Genomic DNA, 21,073 nt, shown 5'->3' on the forward strand with positions numbered 1-21,073 from the left:
AGTTGTATCCCTCACTTCTACTTTATGTGGGTTATAGTCTGTCAGCTTTGTAGCTTCTCAAATTTTATAAACACACATTTTTTTCACCTCATAGATAGGGGTTCTCAGTTTCAAAATGGGGAAAACAAGAAAAACAGCCCATTTATAAACCAAGGACAAAGAATACATTTGATTTTTTGCATTTTATCTATTGTTATTGACACTTAGCCATCATTATCATGATAGTGATAAATGGTAGAGATGATATGTAACGCCTCAGTTGTGTTAGAATAAATTTTATAGGAATTAGGAAAAAATACCAACTGCTAAACTCCTATTATACTTTATTTTAGAGCCATGAGTGGAAAACTAACTGTTCAAGAAGAACAAATTGTAGAATTGATGGAAAAAATTGCTGCCGTTGAGGAGGAGCTAAGTAGGGTAAGCATTCAAAACAATATTGAATGTCATGTAAAAAGCAAATATTAAAAGACAGCTTCAGAATGTGGAGGACCTGACTTTTCTTGCTGACTTTGAAACTAAAAATAAGTTGTATCATGATTTTTTTACTGTCATCAATGATAATGAAGATGCTATTTATTTTGACATTTATATTAATGCAACATTTTAAGAAATTAACTGAATTGTACAATTTAATGTTAAAGCTAATAGTGAATGCTGAGACATGTTCACTACCATGTTTATCAGATAAGGAAATGCAGATCTTGGGAGAAACCAGATGTTAAATAACTATGGTTTGTAGATCGGACCCTTCCATGCCACCCTCACCCTGGCAGTGTTGGAAGGAATCTGAAGAATTAACACCACTCCACTAGATGTGTTATTTGTTTTTTAGTGAATTTACAGGAAGAAACCAGATGCCATATGAAATGTTCTAACCTACCTGGTAACTTGTTACAACTTTTATATGAAAAAAATTTGTTAGTTCTTCTAATATTATATTATGAAATAGCTGGTTGTCTCAATAGCCGGTTCAGCATTTTATAATTATTTTAAAAATGTTTAATGTATTATATTTAGGTAACAGAATTATTTATGGATAATAAAAATGAACTTGACCAGTGCAAATCTGACCTGCAAAATAAGACAGAGGAACTTGCAACCACTCAGAAACATTTACAAGAAACTAAATTACAGCTTGTTAAAGAAGAATATATCACATCAGCTTTGGAAAGTACTGAGGAGAAACTTCATGATGCTGCCAGCAGGGTTTGTCTTTTGTTTTAATTTGTACTCACATTAAAGAAATTAAAGAATGGGTAAAAGTAACTTTCTTACCTTAAGCATTAATTGTGAAATTCTATTTATTCACCCGAAATGATATTTTCTGTCCATTTAAGAAACATTATTTTACTATTATGTCTGAATTTTCCTCACTGGAGATGCTAACTTAAGAAAAAACTATTCCTTTGAGTTTTGAAAGTAGAACATGATTTTAATACACTTTGTGAGTGTTCAAAATAATGGTGGTGTAATGCTTTACCTGTGGTCATAGTTGAAACTAATCAGTAATCAAGAATTTAGTAACTTCTAATGATGTAAGATGTTAAACGTATTTAATTTTTTTTTTACCGTTTAAAAATATTGAAATATAGTTGATTTACAATGTATTAGTTTCTGGTGTATGAAAGTATTTAATTTTCTATTAGGTGTACTTTTGAGGAATTAGTAGCACATAATATAGAAAAAATTTATGAGGAAGCACAATTACTATAATAGATTGGCAAAATCAATTTTCCTTGTCTAGATGACATGGGGAGGGGAAATAAACATTCCTGTATAAATTAGCATCAACGTTAAAATTTCTTCTGATACAAAATTTACTAGTTCTTATCAGGAGAAATCCTAACAAAGCACAGATATTTTCATTAGATTGCTTTTGTCATACCTGTCTTATAAAAATTTATTTTCAAAAATCAAATATAGTTGCTTACCACAGTTGAAGAAACTACAAGAGATGTATCTGGTCTCCATTCTAAACTGGATCGTAAGAAGGCAGTTGATCAGCATAATGCAGAAGCTCAGGATATTTTTGGCAAAAACCTGAATAGTCTATTTAATAATATGGAAGAATTAATTAAGGATGGCAGCTCAAAACAAAAGGCCATGCTCGAAGTTCACGAGACTTTGTTTGGTAAGTACAATAATTTCTAATTCTAGTCTTTGTGTGTTTAGTGTGAGACTAATTTTAAAACTGATAATTAAATTTTATCATTAAAAACTCAGGTGGCAGTCACTAGTCCCCTCTAATGCATGCACCAGCTGATCAAACTAGGGATTAAATGCTTCTGCTGCCTTTGAATTAAAACAAATCTCAGTCTTTTTTTCCTGTAAAATGTTATGTTTATTAAACAATAACTAAATATATAAACTTTAGAAGAAAAAGCCCCTTTTATCCCTGACGGTATATCCTTTTCCATAGATATTACAGTTAACATTTCTTGGGTTTCCTTATTGAAATGTTTTGTGTATAAACATTCTCCATTTTTTTTTTCTTTTGAGTATGGATCTTTTGAATGTTTGCTGTATTGTCAGAATATATGGGTATTATTTTTAACTATAACCATTATTGTTACCTTCATTTTGGAAAATACTTAAGTATCAATTTGTTTACTATAAAAGTATTGTCCTCACTATAGAAAATTTGGAAGATGCAGAAATGTAAGAATTTTTGAAAATCACCTAGAGTCTAGTCAGTCTAAGCTAACCACTACAAATTTTGTTTAATGATTTCTAGTTTTTCTTTTCTTCCATAACCTCTTTTATCGACAGTTATACTGTGTATTACTTTTAGTTAGAGATTAATTTTTAGAGTATTCTAATTCTTGTTTACTGTGAGTTACAGCTTTGGGTCTGATACACCTACAGATATACCAAATGTTTACTGAACATTATGGAACATATATAATTTATATTTAAAGTTATTCCTTGCTTATGTAGTGAGCCAATTATTTTAAATTTATTTGTTATTACAAATTTACACAACAAGGATATAATTTTGCCAACTTCTTTGAAGTGGTTCTAACTGTATTTAAATATATTTATGTCCAAGTTTACATCTTTTTTCTTTTTTTTTTTCTTTTTCTTTTTTTTTGGTATAGGTAACCTGCTGTCTTCCAGTGTCTCTGCATTAGACACTATTACTACAACAGCACTCGGATCTCTCACATCCATTCCAGAAAATGTGTCTACACTTGTTTCTCAGATTTCTAATATGATATTAAAAGAACAATCATTAGCAACAGAAAGTAAAACTGCACTTCAGACATTGATTGTTAGTAAATCTCTTAAAGTATTTTTGAAGGGTTACATTTGATAAGTCTTCAAAACAATGTTAACTGGTGTTCTTTCATCTTAAGCTTTACTAGTCACAATGATAAACATGCCACTTTAAGTGGAGGTTTATATTTTTAAAGACAAATCTCTTCACTGTTTTTTTCGCCCAGAATGATTGATTTCCAAATGCATATAACCAACCTTTGAAACTTTTTTCACTTACACATTGTAACATTAAGTGTAGGAGTTAGTAAGCCTTTTAATAACTAGAAAGGGTGGGTTTAGCTTCAGATGAATTTAAGGGACCTATGACTTGTTAGTTGGCTCAGAAATTTGTCTGTCATCCTTTCCTCAAGGATCCTAGAATTGTCACACTGACCCAACCAGAATGGGATGTTAGATGGTCAATTTTAAAACTACAGCAATACAGAAAAATGTGCAAGAAAAATAACTTAGAAAATTTTGGAAACAATAATAGAAACTTTTGGGGTCAGATATCTGTGATCGAGCCCATCTGGCCTTTAACTGTAAGGATCTTTTTCACAGTTCTATAAAAGCCAGTCATGTAATTACATAATTACATAATTACATATTAATTACCTTCTCCACACTTGATTTGTATATACTCTTTATTTTGTAATAATTTGTATGATTTGTCTAGGAAGTTCTTGGCCATATCACTTTGTTTCCTTCTTTATGCAGGCTCTTTTTTAACTTTAATAATATTTACCAAATATTTTCCAAGTAAATACTATAAATGTTAGCTGATACTTTGCCTAATTTTAATGCTTGTATGACATTATTTTGTATATTTCTTCAATCACACATATTTGATAAAGTTAAAAGATACTCTGTTGGTACTAACTTTTTGGAAATGGATTTATTCACTAAATGATAGTCTGTATTCATTGATGTTTTCCTACCAAGCTGTAAGCATTGCTTAAGTCCAAAGTGATGATTGCTGCTCCCACAGAATGAGTTGAAATTAGTATGATAGCTCTTCTTTCAAAAGAATACTGGTAGCCTTTTATGTGTTTACTAATTATTTCTGTTAAAGTTCCTCATCCTTGCCCTAGTAAAAGGAGTTTAGATCAGAATTTTTTTTTCCTTTTTATAAAAATTCCCAAACAACAGTACATTCTCAACTTTTCTATATACCTTGACAAGACTAAGAACCTTGACAAATTTAAATATCTCCAGCCCAAAGCCTACTTTTGAAGCCTATTTGGTCTTAGCCTTTTTGACTTTATAACCTAAACTTGTTTGAAATTTGTTAGAATGTACTTGTGTTTTTTTTCCCCTCCTTTGTTTGCAATGCTGAAATCTTATCAAATGACTGTCATTTCCCCCTCTTCTGAATTCTTCTGACTTCTGCTGCATTAGACTGTTAAGCATCTACTGTACATGAAGGGAACATTCTCTTAATTACTATATGCAGGATTAAGTGATTTATGATGAATATAAACTCTAGTACTAGGGTCTGTAGGTTATAAGGAACAGAGAATGGACACTTAGGATGTTAATATACATGTGCTTAGATAACAGAGTATTTAAGATATTATCATTTAACCAGTCAGATTTATGGAGGTGAAAATATTCTTTTTAAATTCTTCTTTGTTTATTTTTAAAACCAGAATGTACTTAAGACTGACCTTCTCAGTTCACTGGAAACAGTTTTATCCCCCACTGTGGTATCTATCCTGGAAATCAATAATCAACTAAAGCGTATTTTCAAGACTTCATTGATAGTGGCTAATAAGGTAACAAATAATCTTATTCTCTCAAATTGTCATTTAAGAAAGAAACTCTCTCTGTGGCCATACCTGGAGATATGTTTATGTGCAGAATGCATGGGTTGTAAGAAGGAATCTGGAGGAGGGAAGAGAGAAGATGCTCTCTACACTGATGTGGTCAGCAGAATCATGGCTGAGAGAAATGAGAGAGAATGACCTTCAAGATAGATACTTAAGTTTATACAGTAGCATACATAGGCTATCGTATGGTCGGTGAGGAAGATATACATATAAATGCATACCCATATATGCGTGCCTAAATATGGATAATAAAATATCTCTGGAAGTGTTTAAAAATGGTAGCCATCGTGTCTTGGAGGCAGAAGTGGGACTGGAGTTCTAGGGGCTGGAGAAAGGGACTTTTCTCTGCATACTATTTTCTCTCTTTTCTATTTTGTATGTATTCAAAAAATAAAAATAACAAATAAATAAATAAACTTAGAAATTAAGTTTTTTCTTTAAAGATAGAAGATCAGAAAAAGGAAATGGATGACTTTCTCAGTACACTGTGTAACGATCTACATGAACTACAAGAAAATACAGTTTCTTCCTTGACTGAATCACAGAAGCAATGTGAGAACTTAACTGAAGACCTGAAGACGATAAAGAAAATCCACTCACAGGTATCTTATTTAGGTGATTTGGGGAGTGTAAAAAGTTTTAAGATCTTTAACTTGATAATCCTTGTTACCTAAACGGAATGCTGTCTAACTAATTTAGAAACCTGAAAATACCATAGCCACTTTTGCTTATAACAATAATTAATGTAAAATAATTGAAAGTACTTTTCTTGATCAGTTAATAGTTGATGATTTACTACATGTAGAACCCTATGCTAAAGCACAATTAGACAAGAGTCCTTTCCTCACTTGAAGATGAAACATAAAGCTGCAAAAACATACTGTTGGGAGTACGGTTAGAAGAAAATGGTCATAGCCTTTAAAATGAACATGTATCTACATTATAACCTGACAAATTGATTTTTTTTTTTGGGGTAGCATGGATAGTTATTCTCTTTCATAAACTATGTCCTGCTTTCTTTTACTGTATGTCTCATTGATATCAGGCATTTAAATTGTAATATATTAATATAATTCTTAATTTTTATTGATAAATATAATTCATGACTTCTCTATATAAACTCTTCCTCAGTATATGAGGCTTTAAACCAAAATCAAACCTCTTAACCAGGGAAGTCATTATCTATAAGCCTTGGTAATGAATGTCTAAAAGTTCTATTAAATGAGACTATTACTATATGATAGAACTCTTTGGTCAGTAAAACTGTTAACGTGATATAGTGACCAGTAAGGGATTATTTTGGAAATGAGGAAAAGGGAATTCATATCCATGTCACCTGAAATGAGAAGAGAAACACATCCAAGATTTTTAGGTAAGAATTAAAGCAACTTGAAAATAAGATTGTTTCTCTAATTGATAAGCATGAAACTTTTCAGACAAAAGGTTAATATCAGGAATTAATACAAATAATAGTTAACATTTATTGAGCAACTCACCATATGTTTATTCCTCCCACCGATATAGATACAGGTTCTATTACTAGCTCAGTTTTCTAATGAGAAAACTGAGGCCTCACGAACATTTTACTATTTAGGTCATCTTATAGCAGTGGTGATGATTATATTGCCTGAAAGACGTGCATTTTTGAGGGCTTTTCCGTGTTTCTAGAACATATTTTTGCAATTTGAAATTGCAGCAGTTTCTCATACCTCTTCCTAGAGTGTCTACCTTAAACCTGTCTAGATGTTTTTAGGTATATATTCTAAGGTAGATCACCTTTTTATAAATCAGCTGTTTTGAAATGTTTAAAATTGGTAAGTAGCTGTTTGAAAATAAAACACTTATGATATGAAAAGTATTTTAGCATGAGTGGTTTGACTTCCCAGGCTTAAGGAAGCAAGCTAACTGAGCTACTTCTTAGATTTTTCTAGAACTTGAGGCTAGCACTGACAAACCAATTATGTAAAACTCTGAACACCTGTTTACATGTAGATAAATCTGAGAATACCTACATTTCCCTCTACTTCGAGACTAGTAAAAATACTGACACACTTGATTCATAATCTGAGTGTTACATGTGTGTTGTCAGCTGATGTGTTATTCAGAGATCTTGGCCAACTAATGGACTGAATAGTTAATATGACTGCTGAGTGCATTTTCAGCTCTTCCTTGGTCTTTAGTGAAGCTGCTTCCTTTTGTAAGGCCCTAGCATGTTGTGTGCCTCTGAGATACTATTTCTGAAGATGACAAGTTTGAGAAAAGGCAAAACTATTTACATTTTATTAATATGATCCAACTGTGTTCTGTAAAATGTTTCAGCTCTAGTGACTGATAATGTTTTTGGACTGTTTGACCCATTAAGATTATGAGCATTACTTTTTCCCTTCTGGTGTTATCAGTTCAGAAGGAGCTATGTATATCTCTCAAAGTGGTTCTCAAACACAATGTGACATCTTGGTGTATCTGGTTAGTTTTGAGGTATACTGAAAGTAATTTGTTATTCATAGGTAAAACAGCAGAGTTTGCTAATTATTTACTTTTTTAAAAAAATGCTTAGAATACTATTCTTTTAATATCACTTCCACTATTTTCCTCTGTGAGAGAGAGATAAAGATCTATTGTCAGGAATTTGTATAATTCTCACCTATGGGGAAATACTTCATGTAAGTATAGAATAAAAAGTTTGTGTCATAATTTCAGTCTCTTCCACTCCCCACACCTTTCTTACAGGAACTTTGCCAGTTAATCAATCTTTGGGAGGAGAGATTTTGTGCTTTGGAGGAAAAGTGTGAGAACATCCAGAAACCACTTAGTGGTGTTCAAGAAAATACAGAGCAGTAAGCTGTTTTAAATTCTCTTTAACTTTTCTCTGCCTGAAATTATTTCTGAATAAAAAGCTTTAAATAGTACAAATACTGTCAACCCCTTTTCTCATTTAAGATTTTATTATATTTGCTTTATCATTCTCATTCCTCTCTCCTCTTTTATCGCTAATATTTTATATATATATATATATATATATAAAATCTTTTTTGAATAGTCTTTATAATGCCCATTTACCCCCAAATACTTCATTTTATATATTTCTTAAAAATGTAGGATACTCTTTTATAACCATAGGACAATTATTTTAAATCAAAAAACTTAATATTGGTAATTATTATTATCTAATATACAGACCTAATTCAAATTTTACCAGTTGTCTCACTAATGTTCCTTATAGGAAAAGAAAAAGATTTTCTTCCTGGTCCAGGATTTAATTCAGGATCACACATTGCACTTAATTGTCATGTTTCTTGAGTCTCCTTTAATCTGGAGTAGTTTCCTTAGTCATTTTCATTCCTGGCCTTTTCTTTTTCCAAGAGTAGAATATTTATATAGTACTTCAATTGGGGTTGGCTTTCAGGACTAGTTGCAGTTGTCAAGAATACCACAAAAATGGTGTGTCCTCAGTGCATCTTAGATATCAAGAGGTTTAACTTTGGTAATTTGGTTATATATAGTATTGTCATCCAGATTTCTCCACTGTAAATTTAATCTTTTCCTTTGCAAATTAATGAAGAACTTATGGGGAGATACTTTGAAACTATGTAAGTATCCTGTTCCTCTTAGAATCTATTGATATGCATGTCTGAAACAATTATGATACTGGTTGTCAGATAATCTTTTTTCTAACTCCATGATTCCTTCTATATTTGTTATTTGGCATTCTACTGAGAGGAAGTCCTGCCACTTATTCTTGTTCAGTTATTTATGTTAGCATGTACTCATGGATTCTTTTATCCTCTGGGTTATAATCCACTATTACTTATTTTGATACTCAAATTATCCCAGTTTTAACTAGTGAGAGCCTCTTCATGTTGTCTCCTGTGTCCTTTTGATATGACCTGTCCTTTTTGAGCATTTTTTAATTTTCTGATATAGCAAGATATTCCAGGTATCTTGTACTTTCTCAGCCCCAGCTCTGAACTCATATTGACAGAAACCAAGATCTGGACACTAGATGTTCTCATTGTTATTGGGGTGTCATTTTTTTCTAAGGCTCCCTAGATGGACACAGCTAGAGATAGATGTGTGAATGTGTATATATACATGCACATAAATTTCTATTTCATATTTGTGCTCCCTTTTCAGACAGTGAGAAACCTGGCTCTCGTCCACAATATATTTACTTGTTCAATCTTAGAATATGCATTAAATAATTTCACAATTTCTAACCCATAATCATGATGAGACATATCCTTACTACGTAGAGCAGGGTTTGGCAAACTATGACTAGCAGGCTAGATGCCTGCTGTTGCAAATAATTTTATTGGACAGAGCCATATTTGTTTACTCAGTCTGCCTGTTTGTTTAAATGTTGCCTTTGGCTATCTTTGAATCCCTTTGCACTGCAGAGATTACATCGAAGTCTGTATAGCCTCTAAGCCTAAAATAATCGCTCTCTGGGTTTTTAAGAAAAAGTTTGCTGATCCCTGCATTGGTGTTTAATATCACTTTATAGCCTCCTTAGTTTTTATAAGTTTGATTATATTGTGTCTTCTCTGTATTTCTTTGAGTTAATTCTATTTGGGTTTGCTCAGCTTCTTGAATCTATAGACTTATGCCTTTAACCAAGCTTGGAGAGTTTCATCCATTATTTCTTTGAATGTTTCTCAGAAAAAAATTCTCTATTTCTAGGAGTTTGATGACACAAATGTTCGATCTTTTATTATGGTACCATAGGTCTCTGAGGCTACAGATGTATAGTCTGTTTTCTCTTTGTTGTTGTTAAGATTGAGTGAATTCTATAATGTCTTCATGTTCACTGACCCTTCCTTTGTGATCTCTAACCTACTCTTGAACCCATTCAGTGAGGTGTTTTATTTCAGTTACTGCTTTTTTCAGCTTTGTAATTTTTATTTGCTTCTTTTTAAAATCTCTTCTATTTCTTTGTTAAGATCTTTTTTTCTCTAGATGTGTTTTAATTGCTCATTGGAACAATTTTATGATGGCTAGCTGCTTTAAAATCCTTGCCAAATTATTCCAACATTTGAATTATCTCAGTGTTGGCACTTGTTATCTTTCCTCAATCAAGTTGTGATTTTCCAGAGTGCTTTTCAATTGTATCTTGAACAATTTGTTTATTATGTTAGGAGATTAAGCATCCTATTTAAGTCTTTTTTTAAGTGGGCAGGTTCTGAACCATTTTGGGGGCTGTGGTTCCAGTAACAGTTTAATTTTCAGAGCCCTAGCAGTTTTATTCTGGCATGCATCATTCATATGCTACCCATATGAGAAGAATCTGTGTTCTGCTTTTGACAAATGAAGTGTTCTAAGCATGTCAACTAGGTCAAGTTGATTGATACTGCTATTTGGGTCACCTATATCCTCACTGAGTTTCTGCCTACCTGTTCTATCAATTACCAATAGAGCGGTGTTGAAATCTCCCAACTGTATTCTAGATTTGTCTATTTCTCTTCTCAGTTCTGCCAGTTTTTGCCTCATACATGTGATGCTCTGTTGTTAGATGCATACACATTTAGGGTTGATATATCTTAGAGAACTGACCCTTTTACCATTATGTAATATCCCTTTTTATCCTTGATAATCTTCCTTGTTCTGAAGTCTACTTTGTCTGAAGTTAACCCAAATACTTCAGTTTTCCTTTGATGACCATTTGCATATATATCTTTCTCCATCCTTTCAAATTTGGCTTTTTATATTTAAAGTAGATTTCTTGTAGACAACATATAATTGGATCTTGCTTTTCAATCAAATTTAACAATGTATGGCTTTTATTTGGTGTGTTTAGACCATTCTCATTTAAAGTATTGATATAGTTAGATTAAAATCTACCATTTTGTTGTTTTCTGTTTGTTGCATTATTTGTGCTTTGTTTCCTTTTTCCTTTCCTAATTTAAGTTGAGCATTTTTGTTTTCATTTTATCTATCTCATTGACTTATACTTTAAAATTACTATTTAAAGTGGTTTTTCTAGGGTTAATAATATATATTTTTAAATAATTTTAATCTACCTTCAAATAATTTGCTGTTTCATATATAATGAAAGGACTTTATAAAAGTATATTCTCAATTCTTCCTTCCTATCTCTTATGCATTGTTTTCATGTATTTTACATCTGCATATGCTATATTGACCCAGCACACTGTTACTCGGTTTTATATATATATATATATATATTTTTTTTTTTTTAATACAGCTGCTAGAAATGTTAAAATTACATCTGTGGCTCATATACTTCTATTAAATGATGCCGCTCTAGAATTCCGGCTATTACCCATCCTAGTACCTACCTGTCATCTGTTTTTCAGTACTGTTGTCGGTCCTTTTTATTATATCATGTTCCATTCTGAACTCTTCTTTCTAGATTCTGAATCTAGAAAGCATTTCCCTACTTTTTATCCCTAGTGTCTAGACATAAGGATTTCTGACTTCTTCCGTGTCTTTGAAAAGGAATACTAGAGTAGGACTGAAATGGGAAGGGAACTATGATATACTTTCTTTAAGACCTATGGAAGTCATTATGCAAGTCATTTTTCTTATCCTCCTGACATTTATTATGTACACCAATGTTTCTCAAAGTGTGGTCTAGGGTCCCTGTAAAAGAATCAGCCAGGAGCAAGCCCCAGTAATCTAGGTGAGGTTTATGTATACTGCAGTTTGAATCCCACTGCCTTTGGCATTTGCTGTAGATTGTAGTCTCTTATGAATAAATTTCATCTTCCTGCTAGGTTGTGATTCCTTGAGAGGATAGATTTGTGTTGATAGCCTCCAAGCTTACCATTTAAAATTCTTTTCCTTTTTCAGTTATTTCCGCTTAATCTGTAGTTGAACTTTGGTATTCAACACATTTGCCTCCTCACTTGATTTACTCACAAGGTGTACCATCTAGTGGTAATAGAGGGTAACCTGCATTCCCCAAAGTTTAACTCTGTGGTCTTGTGAGATGACTTTGAATGCTGTTCTAGGGAACCTTACTGAGAGAATGAAGCCGTCAATTAATCTTAAATGTATGTTCTGACACTGATTTTTTATCGGGGTTGTGTTACATTGTACTACATTGCCGTATGTATAGTTTGTCATACCTCAATATAATTTTATGATTTATTTTATATCATAGACAAGGCAAAACTGCTTAAGAATAGAATGCCTATGGACAGTTTAGGGACTTGAGTAGAAGCTGTGGGAGATGTCCTTAAGTAACATAATCTAGTGGGAGGAGTAAAACATGTAGAGAGCTCATTTTATTAAGTGTATAGTTAATATTCTATGAGGTACAAAGTGTCATATCTGGAGAAGGGCTGGAAAAAGTTTTATAAGAAAAGAAATATTTTCAAAGGTCATTTAGTGGCAGATGTGCTATCAGTCTGCTGTGAAAAGACAGTTAAGAACATGGGCTCTGGAGCTAGACTGCTTAGGTTTGAATATGCTGTTTTTTGAGCTGTGTGATCTCGGGCAGGTTATATATCCTTTGAACTCTAGTTTTCCATTTTAACAGTGTTATTCTCTTCTCCTATAGGAAATCTAAAGATATAATCAGCAAAACAACTTCTCACAGTGAAAAATTTTGTGCTGATTTTGATGACTTGTCAGAGAAACTTAGATGTTTTAACCAGGAAGGTACAAAATTGGTTGAAGAGTCTGAGAAACACTGTGATAAACTTAGTAGCCGCTTTGATACAGTATCTCAAGAGACTGAACAGAGGTGTGAGGCTCTGAACACAAGCACACTTTGTTTTTCTGAACAGTGGATATCTTGCATAAATAAAAGGGAAGAGGAACTTCAGAATTTATTGAAGGTAATAACTTTGTTATGGAACCTACTTTAGGGAAAATAGTGATAATCAGAAAATTAAATATTCTTGGCTAAGAATTGGTTTCAAAACACATGATATTTTAAAATATAATGAATGACTTAAGTTTTTAAGTATAATGGTTGGTATGCTTATACACGATCTTGTTTCATGTCTCTGTTGCCTAGATGTCGAAATTATTTAACATTTGTCTTTCCTATAGCCATCTTTGATTTTTGACTTGTTAGTTCCTTCAGTTAGGGGCACCGTGACTTTTGCTATATAATATCTTTCATTTATATATGCTTTTTGCTTTTCTCCTGTAATTGCTGATTCAATTCAAACCTGTTGCTACTTTAAGTATTTAGGATATTACTCTGGTTGCTTAGAAGATACTTAATAGGTTTGTGGGTTTGCTTGAACTTGACACTTGCATGAACCCTTTGTGGCTTGGTTTTTCTTCTGTGCAGTGAAAAGATTTTACTTGTATTCTCAGGAATTAGGTAAAAGAACTTAAGTACTTTAAGCTATATAAGCTTTTTTCATTAGAAGGAACTAATTCTAATGGAGAAACAGCTGATTTCAAGTTTGAAGCAGAAAAAATGTATCAAATGAGCCTAGAGGTCTTGTCATACCAGAAAGTAAGGAAGCTGTTAAAAATTAGTGAGTTGTGTCAAAAAGACTTAGGAGCCAACCTGATGACACTCCACTGTTTACAGATGGTACAATTTGAGCATCAAAAAGAATAATTGCTACAACAGATTAAAATATATCAAATAAATTAAAACCAATGAATTCATTATAATTTCATAGGTCTCCTTTCGATCATGCTAGGGAAGAAATGAATTATTCTAAGAAGTGGTAAATAAGGGGAAAACAATTGAGCATCCATCTCCTTTCCTGAAAGAATTCTATCTTGGTTTAGCAGGTAATAGATGAAGAAAGGTATTTCAAAAGGAATCCCAGCTAATAAAATGCAGAAGAAATGATAGAATTAGAATATCAACATTTTGCAACCCTTAGTGAAATAATAACCCCTGTGGACACTTAAGACTGCTTACACCATTTGATCAAAAGCTGGCAGATTTTTATAACTAATAGGGTGACCTCACTCAAACATACTGATTAATCTTAACGTGAGAGACCAACCAGGCATTATGTGTTTCAGTACCACCTGAAGTCAGTGCCAAGAAGCTAAAAACTGATTTAGAGCAAACCTTTAGATCTAACTTGTAGAAACCTGTAGATCTAATTTGTGGAAAATACAGAGGACAGATGAACATGTGAAACTACAGCTTAGAGATGCACTCGACCAAGTCCAGGAATTAGAGATAGTCACTAGAGCAAAGACCTAGTTTCTTCAATGAAATTTTTTTTCAAGGAGAAAAGTATGAGGAAGGATAACCTCTATCAAAAGAGAGGTAAGACTAGAGGGCCTTAAATCCTGGGTTGCCTGGGATAGGCCTTGTTTATTTCTATTGCACTGGGATAATTATTGTTAAGAATGGTCCTTTTTTACTCTGAGAAGTATCTACGTTTGGATGATAAATTATATAGTCACTTAAGACATATCAACCAAATCTAATGATAAATTCTGTTTCAAATAAAACAAGTATAAAAAATATTTGAGGCAGTTGTTGAAATCTGAACATTGACTAAGACATTTGGTATAAAGAAATCAGTGTTAAATTTTTTTAGATGTGAGAGTGGTCTTATAAAGTTCTTAACTCTTAGAGATGTATGCTGAAGTAAATCGATGAAATGATATAGGATTTGCTTCAAAATAAACCTGGTGGAGAACAGGAGTAAGTGGCCAATCTGTTTGATCTATACCCTGTGTATTAATAAATGTTGAGGCTGGGTAGTGAATATAAAGGGGTTAATTATACTATTATCTCTACTTTTGCATGTGTTTTTTTAAGCTTTTATTATGGAAAATTTCAAGGTAAGGAGAAGTTAATATATTGAATAAAACACCAGCAACTTTGATTTTAATAATGAAAGCTCATTTGTATCATTTACAGGTTGTAAACCAAGGTTGTGAGACTTCATGTTCGGAGATTACTGAAAAATTAAGTGGACATAAAGCAGCTAATGAGAACCAGCATAATATTTTTCTTGGTCAGATAGCTACTGATGAAGAAGAATTAATGACACAAAGTCAAGAACTTAATAAAACCGTAAGAATTGGTTTGACTAAGCTTAATTGCTTTCTACAAGAGGAACTGAAACTGGATATCCCAACAGGTACTTTAAAAGGGAAATGGAATTGTTAAAATTTTTGAAGTTGAATTCAACCATATACAGCGCCCAATGTTCAGAAAAACTAGGCCCTGCCATTGCCCAATAGGAATTTACCGTTCTTACTGTAATCAGCTCAAATATGGAAAAATTTGAATGGTAAATAGCTTCAATCAAGCATTAGATATCATGAGATAGATGACATATACTCCTAGAAACTTAAGCATCATAATTCAGTAAAATCTTACAAACATTCAGGGAATTGGTTTTGTTAAGAGAGAACATTTTAAAAACAAATAAAAGAAAACCAACCAAACATCTATCTAGCACTATTTATAAAAGGACATTTTAATACCAAAAATAGTGGAGAAAGGTGATTAAATAAATCTAGCAAAGCTCACCACATTATGCATTTTCTTGTGTGTATCTCTTGTTTTGTCATGGGCTGTTAGATTGGCATTTAGGAATCACCATTTTGGGAGGTCAGAGATAGCAAAGATCAGTGTAGGCTATGATGATTCAGGAAAGCCTTCCTGAAAGAAGGTATAACAGACTACTTAATACAGGATGAGTAACTGAGTTATTCATTGGACTGTGGTAGTGGTTGCATGCCCTGTAAATTTACTAAAACTCACTGAGTGAATTTTGTGGTATGTCGATTATACCTTAAAACTTTCTTTTTTTAAAGTAATTATAAAAGGAGATGATCCTAAAGGAAGGATGTTAGTTTATTTTTTCCCTAAGAGGCCTGATATTTATTGTCCACTTTTCAATGAAATTAGGAACATAACCGTTAAGTGGAAAGGCAAGTGCCTGTGTAATTTATGAGAGCACGAGTTATAACGAAATGTAACTGGTTAATATTTAGCTGCCACCAAATTTTTAGTGAAATGATTATCCCTATCAAACTGGTAGTGCTGGGAAATGATTATCCCTATCAAACTGGTCATGCTCTGACTCCAATAATGCTGTCATTTCTCATAGCACTCTGAATCCTTTTAGAGCCTATAATACATCTTATATACATGCTCAGGAATGGAAAATTTTTCAATAAAAAATGTTAAAAAAAAAAGGAATGGAAAATTTCATGTTTTGGCATAGGTCGAATTTTGAAAATAATTGGATCTATTTAAGATCAGTTGTCAAGGTAGGAAATATTATAAGCAATATATGCCTGACAGATAATAAGACTGATTCTCATATATGGCAATGGTTCTGTACAACAGACTCATTTTGAACTATACATTCTACCATTAAAAAAATATCTTGTTCATATCCCACACTTCAATTTTTCCTACTTATGTTATGCCCACTAAAGGTACGACACCACAGAGGAAAAATTATTTGTACCCATCAACACTGGTGAGAACCCAGCCACGTGAACAGCTCTTTGATCAGTTGAAAAGGAAACAGCCTGAGCTGTTAATGATGCTAAACTGTTCAGAAAACAACAAAGAAGAGACCGGTCAGGTAAAATTCATTTTAAGCATCATACTTATAGAACCCTCTCATCAACTCTTGATGTCATTGACTTCATATGAAGGATTTTATTCTTTGCCCTTCAGTCCTACCCTGTCTTTCATTAAGGATACCTGTCTAACCATTAAGCCTGTTTCTTTTAATTGGGCCATTTTTTATTTTTAGACTAATAGATAATTATAATAGACAGTGTTTATGTTGTGCTTATTATGTGCACTTTACAAAAATAGTTACTCAGTTAATTCTCTCAGTAACCCTCAATGGTGGATCCTAGTACTGTCCCCATTTTACAGGTGAGGAAACTAAGAATTACTTTGTCCCAAGTCACAGGAATGGAGCTGGAATTAGAACCCAGACAAGCACCACAAGCTGTGCCCTTAACTATGGTAATTATAGAAAAGTTGGGAAATTGGAAAGTAACAAAGAAGAAAATAAGAAAGAAACTGTAATCTCTTTATTCTGAGAGTACCACATTTAACATTTTATTATAGGTACTTCTCTGTATGAAAACATAATAGGAATTATTTTTATTATTTTGTACACTTTGTACTAATTTTGTTGAAGTTTAACTTTTGTGTAATAGACACTGTGTTATTTTCAAAGAAGAAAACTGCCTTTACTTTTGTGAAGATTTTTAAGCCCCAGGACTTAATGACTCATCCAACTTCTTATTTTAGGACTTAGATGAAGAAAAGGCGGTTCTGGCGGACACTATTGAAGAACCTCTAAGTCAAGAGCCATCTGTAGATACTAGTATGGATTGTTCATCAAGTGGTGGGGTTCCATTTTTCCAGGTACCTGATTACATCTTATCAGATAACCCTTCCACATCTGATGTCAGTCGGCTATTTAATATTCAGTATAAAGGCATTACTCTTAGTGGCTGGGACAGAAAAAATATTTTAGTCATTCCTCTGGGATGGCTTGTTAACTTTTCTGACTTTAATTATTTACACAAATATGGTAATTGATTAAGGGTTTTCTGTAGGATAAATAAAGGCAAAATTTGACTTAATCCCACCCTCAGCTGGTAATCTTCAACTGTTACAGTTATCCCTTTTCTGCCTCCAACATACTCAGATGATACTGAATGCAGTCATTTCTCTCTTCCCTCCACCTTTGACATGGAAGTCCTAGAGCCTATCTCTGCCCATAATCAGACTTTGAAGGCCAAGAAGTTTGAAAGATTGAGAGACCAAAGGCCTCTCAGGTTAAATGACTGCTTTCTCCTGCCTGAGGCTTTTCTCCTGTTAACTATTTCCCCATATTGCCTGAACTCCTCACCTGCCTTGATCTTGTGTGTTTAAATCCTGTGACCTTTCCTACTGCTTCTTGGAGAATGGCACTATAAACTGCCTAACACTTTTCCCTCGAATTTGAAGACATGAGCCTAGACAGTCTGTGAAGTAAAGATTTCCTTACATAGGACAATTGATATCTGTATTTTATAGTTGAAGTGCTGCTTCTGATATGCACATGCACAACTGTACCTGTCTTTAATAGACCAGCAGGTCTTTCCACCAAGATCTAAATATTCTCCATCCCTGATTTAAGTTGTTAAAATTTCTAAGTTAGATTCTATTAAATTCCTCTCTATCTGCATCAGGGCAATTTTATCCCCAAAGTCTTCCTACCTTATGCTTTATTCTTTACTATTAGAAAACTCTAAGTGTATTTCCTTCTATTTTTTGACCCTCTTTTCTGTCTTGTAAAGTTAAGAAAAGGGAGAAAGTTAAGAAAAGGGAGAAAGTTAGGAGAGGAGAACCTTAGTGACTACTTAATCCCTGCTGGAAATCCTTTCATTATTACAGCATATAGCATTTTGAAGGCCAGGCTTAGTGGTTCAGCTCCAGCAAGGAAGTCCCTAGCGTACCAGGAAAGACTTGGGATGGATTTTAGACCTTTAGCTGAAGTCCAGAAATTTTTTTCTCTGATAGCAGTCTGATATGGGGAAACTGGGTTAAAAACTCTGAAGTTGGTTTGTAATTTGTTTCAGAATTGATAAATGGGTCTACAATGAATGTCATCAGTCACTTAAAGCTCTCTAAGGGCAAGTACTAGGATTCCAATGAAATATTCCCAAATTAGAAATATGAAATAAGATTTTTTTTAAAAGATAAAATATAGTTTAAACAAAAAGTATCTTGAGGTACCCTATTTTTATCAGATTCTCTGCTTAAAATGGAGTTGCCATTTTTTTGTATGATGGTAAACATTTTTTTCCCTAGAGCAAGATTTCTCAACAGCAGCACTACTGACATTTTGAACTGGATAATCCTTTGTTATCCTGGACTGTCCTGTGTATTATATGATGTTTAGCAACATCCCTGGCTTCTACCTACTAGAAGCCAGTAGCACCGCCTAGCTTTAACAACCAAAAATGTCCCCAGACATTACCAAATGTCCCCTGTGCGGCAGAATTGCTCCCTGTTGCAAACCATCGCTCCACAATAAAATCTGTAATTATTCCTTGAAAAATCATACAGAAAATTAATATTTCTTTTACCTCACTTGGTGATAAAATGAAGAAGGCATTGATTTCTCCTTGCCAAACAAATCATTGGCTCAAATTTGTGCTGAGCATTTTCTGAAGTTTTCCACACCTAGTTTCTTGCCTATAACTCAGAGAACTTTGAAAATAGAATATGGTTAATATGTATCAAATGTTACTTTATATTGACTTAATTTCTCCCCTTAAATCCACAGCATAAAAAATCACATGGAAAAGACAAAGAAAACAGAGGCATTAATCCATTGGAGAGGTCTAAAGTGGAAGATACTACAGAGCAATCTGTTACGAAGAGCAGATTACCTCTACGAGCCCAGAACAATTTTTAGTTCACTCGAGGATTGGTAATTTTATTTTTTAAGAAAAATGAAAAATAAAACCTGTAACTCCAGAACTTGAGCCTTGTGTATAGATTAAAAACGAGTAGAAAATATCAAGGCAGTACTGTAAATTTAGTTGCATTTAATGTCTACCCATTTTTCTGTCATTCCTGTAGTTCACTGTATATTGAGTTTCATTTAGAATTTGCATTGAGTAAATATATATTTCTAGCTTTTGATATAAAATAGCGCTTTTATAACAAATGGAAAGTACTTTTCTTGTGTATTACTAAATAGCAGATACATAGAATCTGCACTGTTCTTTTTACACTTGAACTTACAAAGGTAAATGTCACCAATGCTTGGTCTTGGGAAGGACCATATTCTTTCTTTTCTTGCTATGATTGAATTATGTTTATATTCGCTTGCCTCCTTCCCTAGACTTTTTCATTCTGCCTTCTCTCACTTTCTCCCTTTTTATTTGTCACCAAACCATTTGTAGGGCTACAAAATGGTATCCATTATTATTATGAGATAGCCAGAATTTTACCTAGAAATCTTTAACACTTTTCTGTGGTTATCTCTAAAATCACTGTCAACAATAAACATAAATGTAGAAGTATCCCTTCCCTCAATATTTTTAATTTGTTTCCCCCTAGATGTAAAAGCATTTCATTCCTTTATGAGGCCTCACACATTAGTGCCCAGAGAGTTCACAAAAAGCCATCTTCTCCAGAATATAGATTGCTATTATGGGAGAACCACCTAGAGCTATGATTAATGGCTATGTGGCCCCATTTTGAGGCCTGTATCTTGTACAGAAGGTCACAGTGATTTAAGAGCTTTCTGAAGCTGTTAATTATGACTATAATTTTTATTCTTTTGTTTACCTGATGAAACTTTTTGTTGTTCTTTGTATATAATAAAATATGTGTGTATATATTTTTCTCTATTGACATCTTAACCCTTAGAAGTGCCCTGACAATTTTGATCTGGCAGCCAGATTTCTGGAAATTGGGATGTTTCAGCATGAAGAACCAAAGCACTTAAAAGGAATATATGCAAAGAATAAGTTTTGTGCCCACATCAAGTTGAGTATACAAATTCAGAGTTTGATATCTAAGTAAAATCAAACCCTGTTGGAGAATTAGCAAATGTGCTACTTTGAGGAACTAAATTTGCCTTGCAGAAGTATTCATTATCTTAATAAGAATAATCATATAATTTCTCTGCAAAATCTGATATCAACATAAGCTATGGATAATATCTAATAAAATAAACCACCGTCAGTAAATCCATGATTAATAAATTTGGTTTCTTATATTAACTTGCTTGTCCCATTATTTCTTATTTGGCAGTGGATATGTTTACAGAGTTAAGCGAGTTGTATTAAAATTCCTAAAATAAACTTTTACACAGGTACCACCAAGGAAGAGGGCCTTGGTAAGCAATTCCAGGCTTTTGGGTGCACTCCAAGGGGCTAGAGCTTAGAATGAGATAAACGAGGAACAGATTGTCCCTCACAGGGCCTGAAGTCCAGCTTTAAGGCATCTCATTCCCTGTCTTAAAGTTACCTAGGAATGCTAATGCATCTAGTCGAACTGCCTGACAGAAGCAAAAATAAATCTCTGGCGAATT

General features: G+C 33.1%; 1 protein-coding gene across 1 annotated transcript in view; it reads left to right on the forward strand.

Annotated features, from left to right (window-relative positions):
• Positions 1-20,729, forward strand: part of KIF11 (kinesin family member 11) — a 37,482-nt gene extending 16,753 nt beyond the window's left edge. Inside the window, exons 11-22 of the mRNA XM_010974288.3 lie at positions 333-420; positions 1,021-1,209; positions 1,927-2,134; positions 3,102-3,274; positions 4,911-5,036; positions 5,534-5,692; positions 7,821-7,927; positions 12,613-12,892; positions 14,911-15,133; positions 16,446-16,597; positions 17,284-17,400; positions 19,313-20,729. Coding sequence (XP_010972590.1) covers positions 333-420; positions 1,021-1,209; positions 1,927-2,134; positions 3,102-3,274; positions 4,911-5,036; positions 5,534-5,692; positions 7,821-7,927; positions 12,613-12,892; positions 14,911-15,133; positions 16,446-16,597; positions 17,284-17,400; positions 19,313-19,444 — 1,954 coding nt within the window. The 3' untranslated portion in view covers positions 19,445-20,729. The remainder of the gene's footprint in view (positions 1-332; positions 421-1,020; positions 1,210-1,926; positions 2,135-3,101; positions 3,275-4,910; positions 5,037-5,533; positions 5,693-7,820; positions 7,928-12,612; positions 12,893-14,910; positions 15,134-16,445; positions 16,598-17,283; positions 17,401-19,312) is intronic.
• The last annotated feature ends 344 nt before the right edge of the window (positions 20,730-21,073 follow it).

The sequence above is a fragment of the Camelus dromedarius genome, chromosome 8, assembly GCF_036321535.1.
Source record: "Camelus dromedarius isolate mCamDro1 chromosome 8, mCamDro1.pat, whole genome shotgun sequence".
In the NCBI taxonomy this organism is placed as follows: Eukaryota; Metazoa; Chordata; class Mammalia; order Artiodactyla; family Camelidae; genus Camelus; species Camelus dromedarius.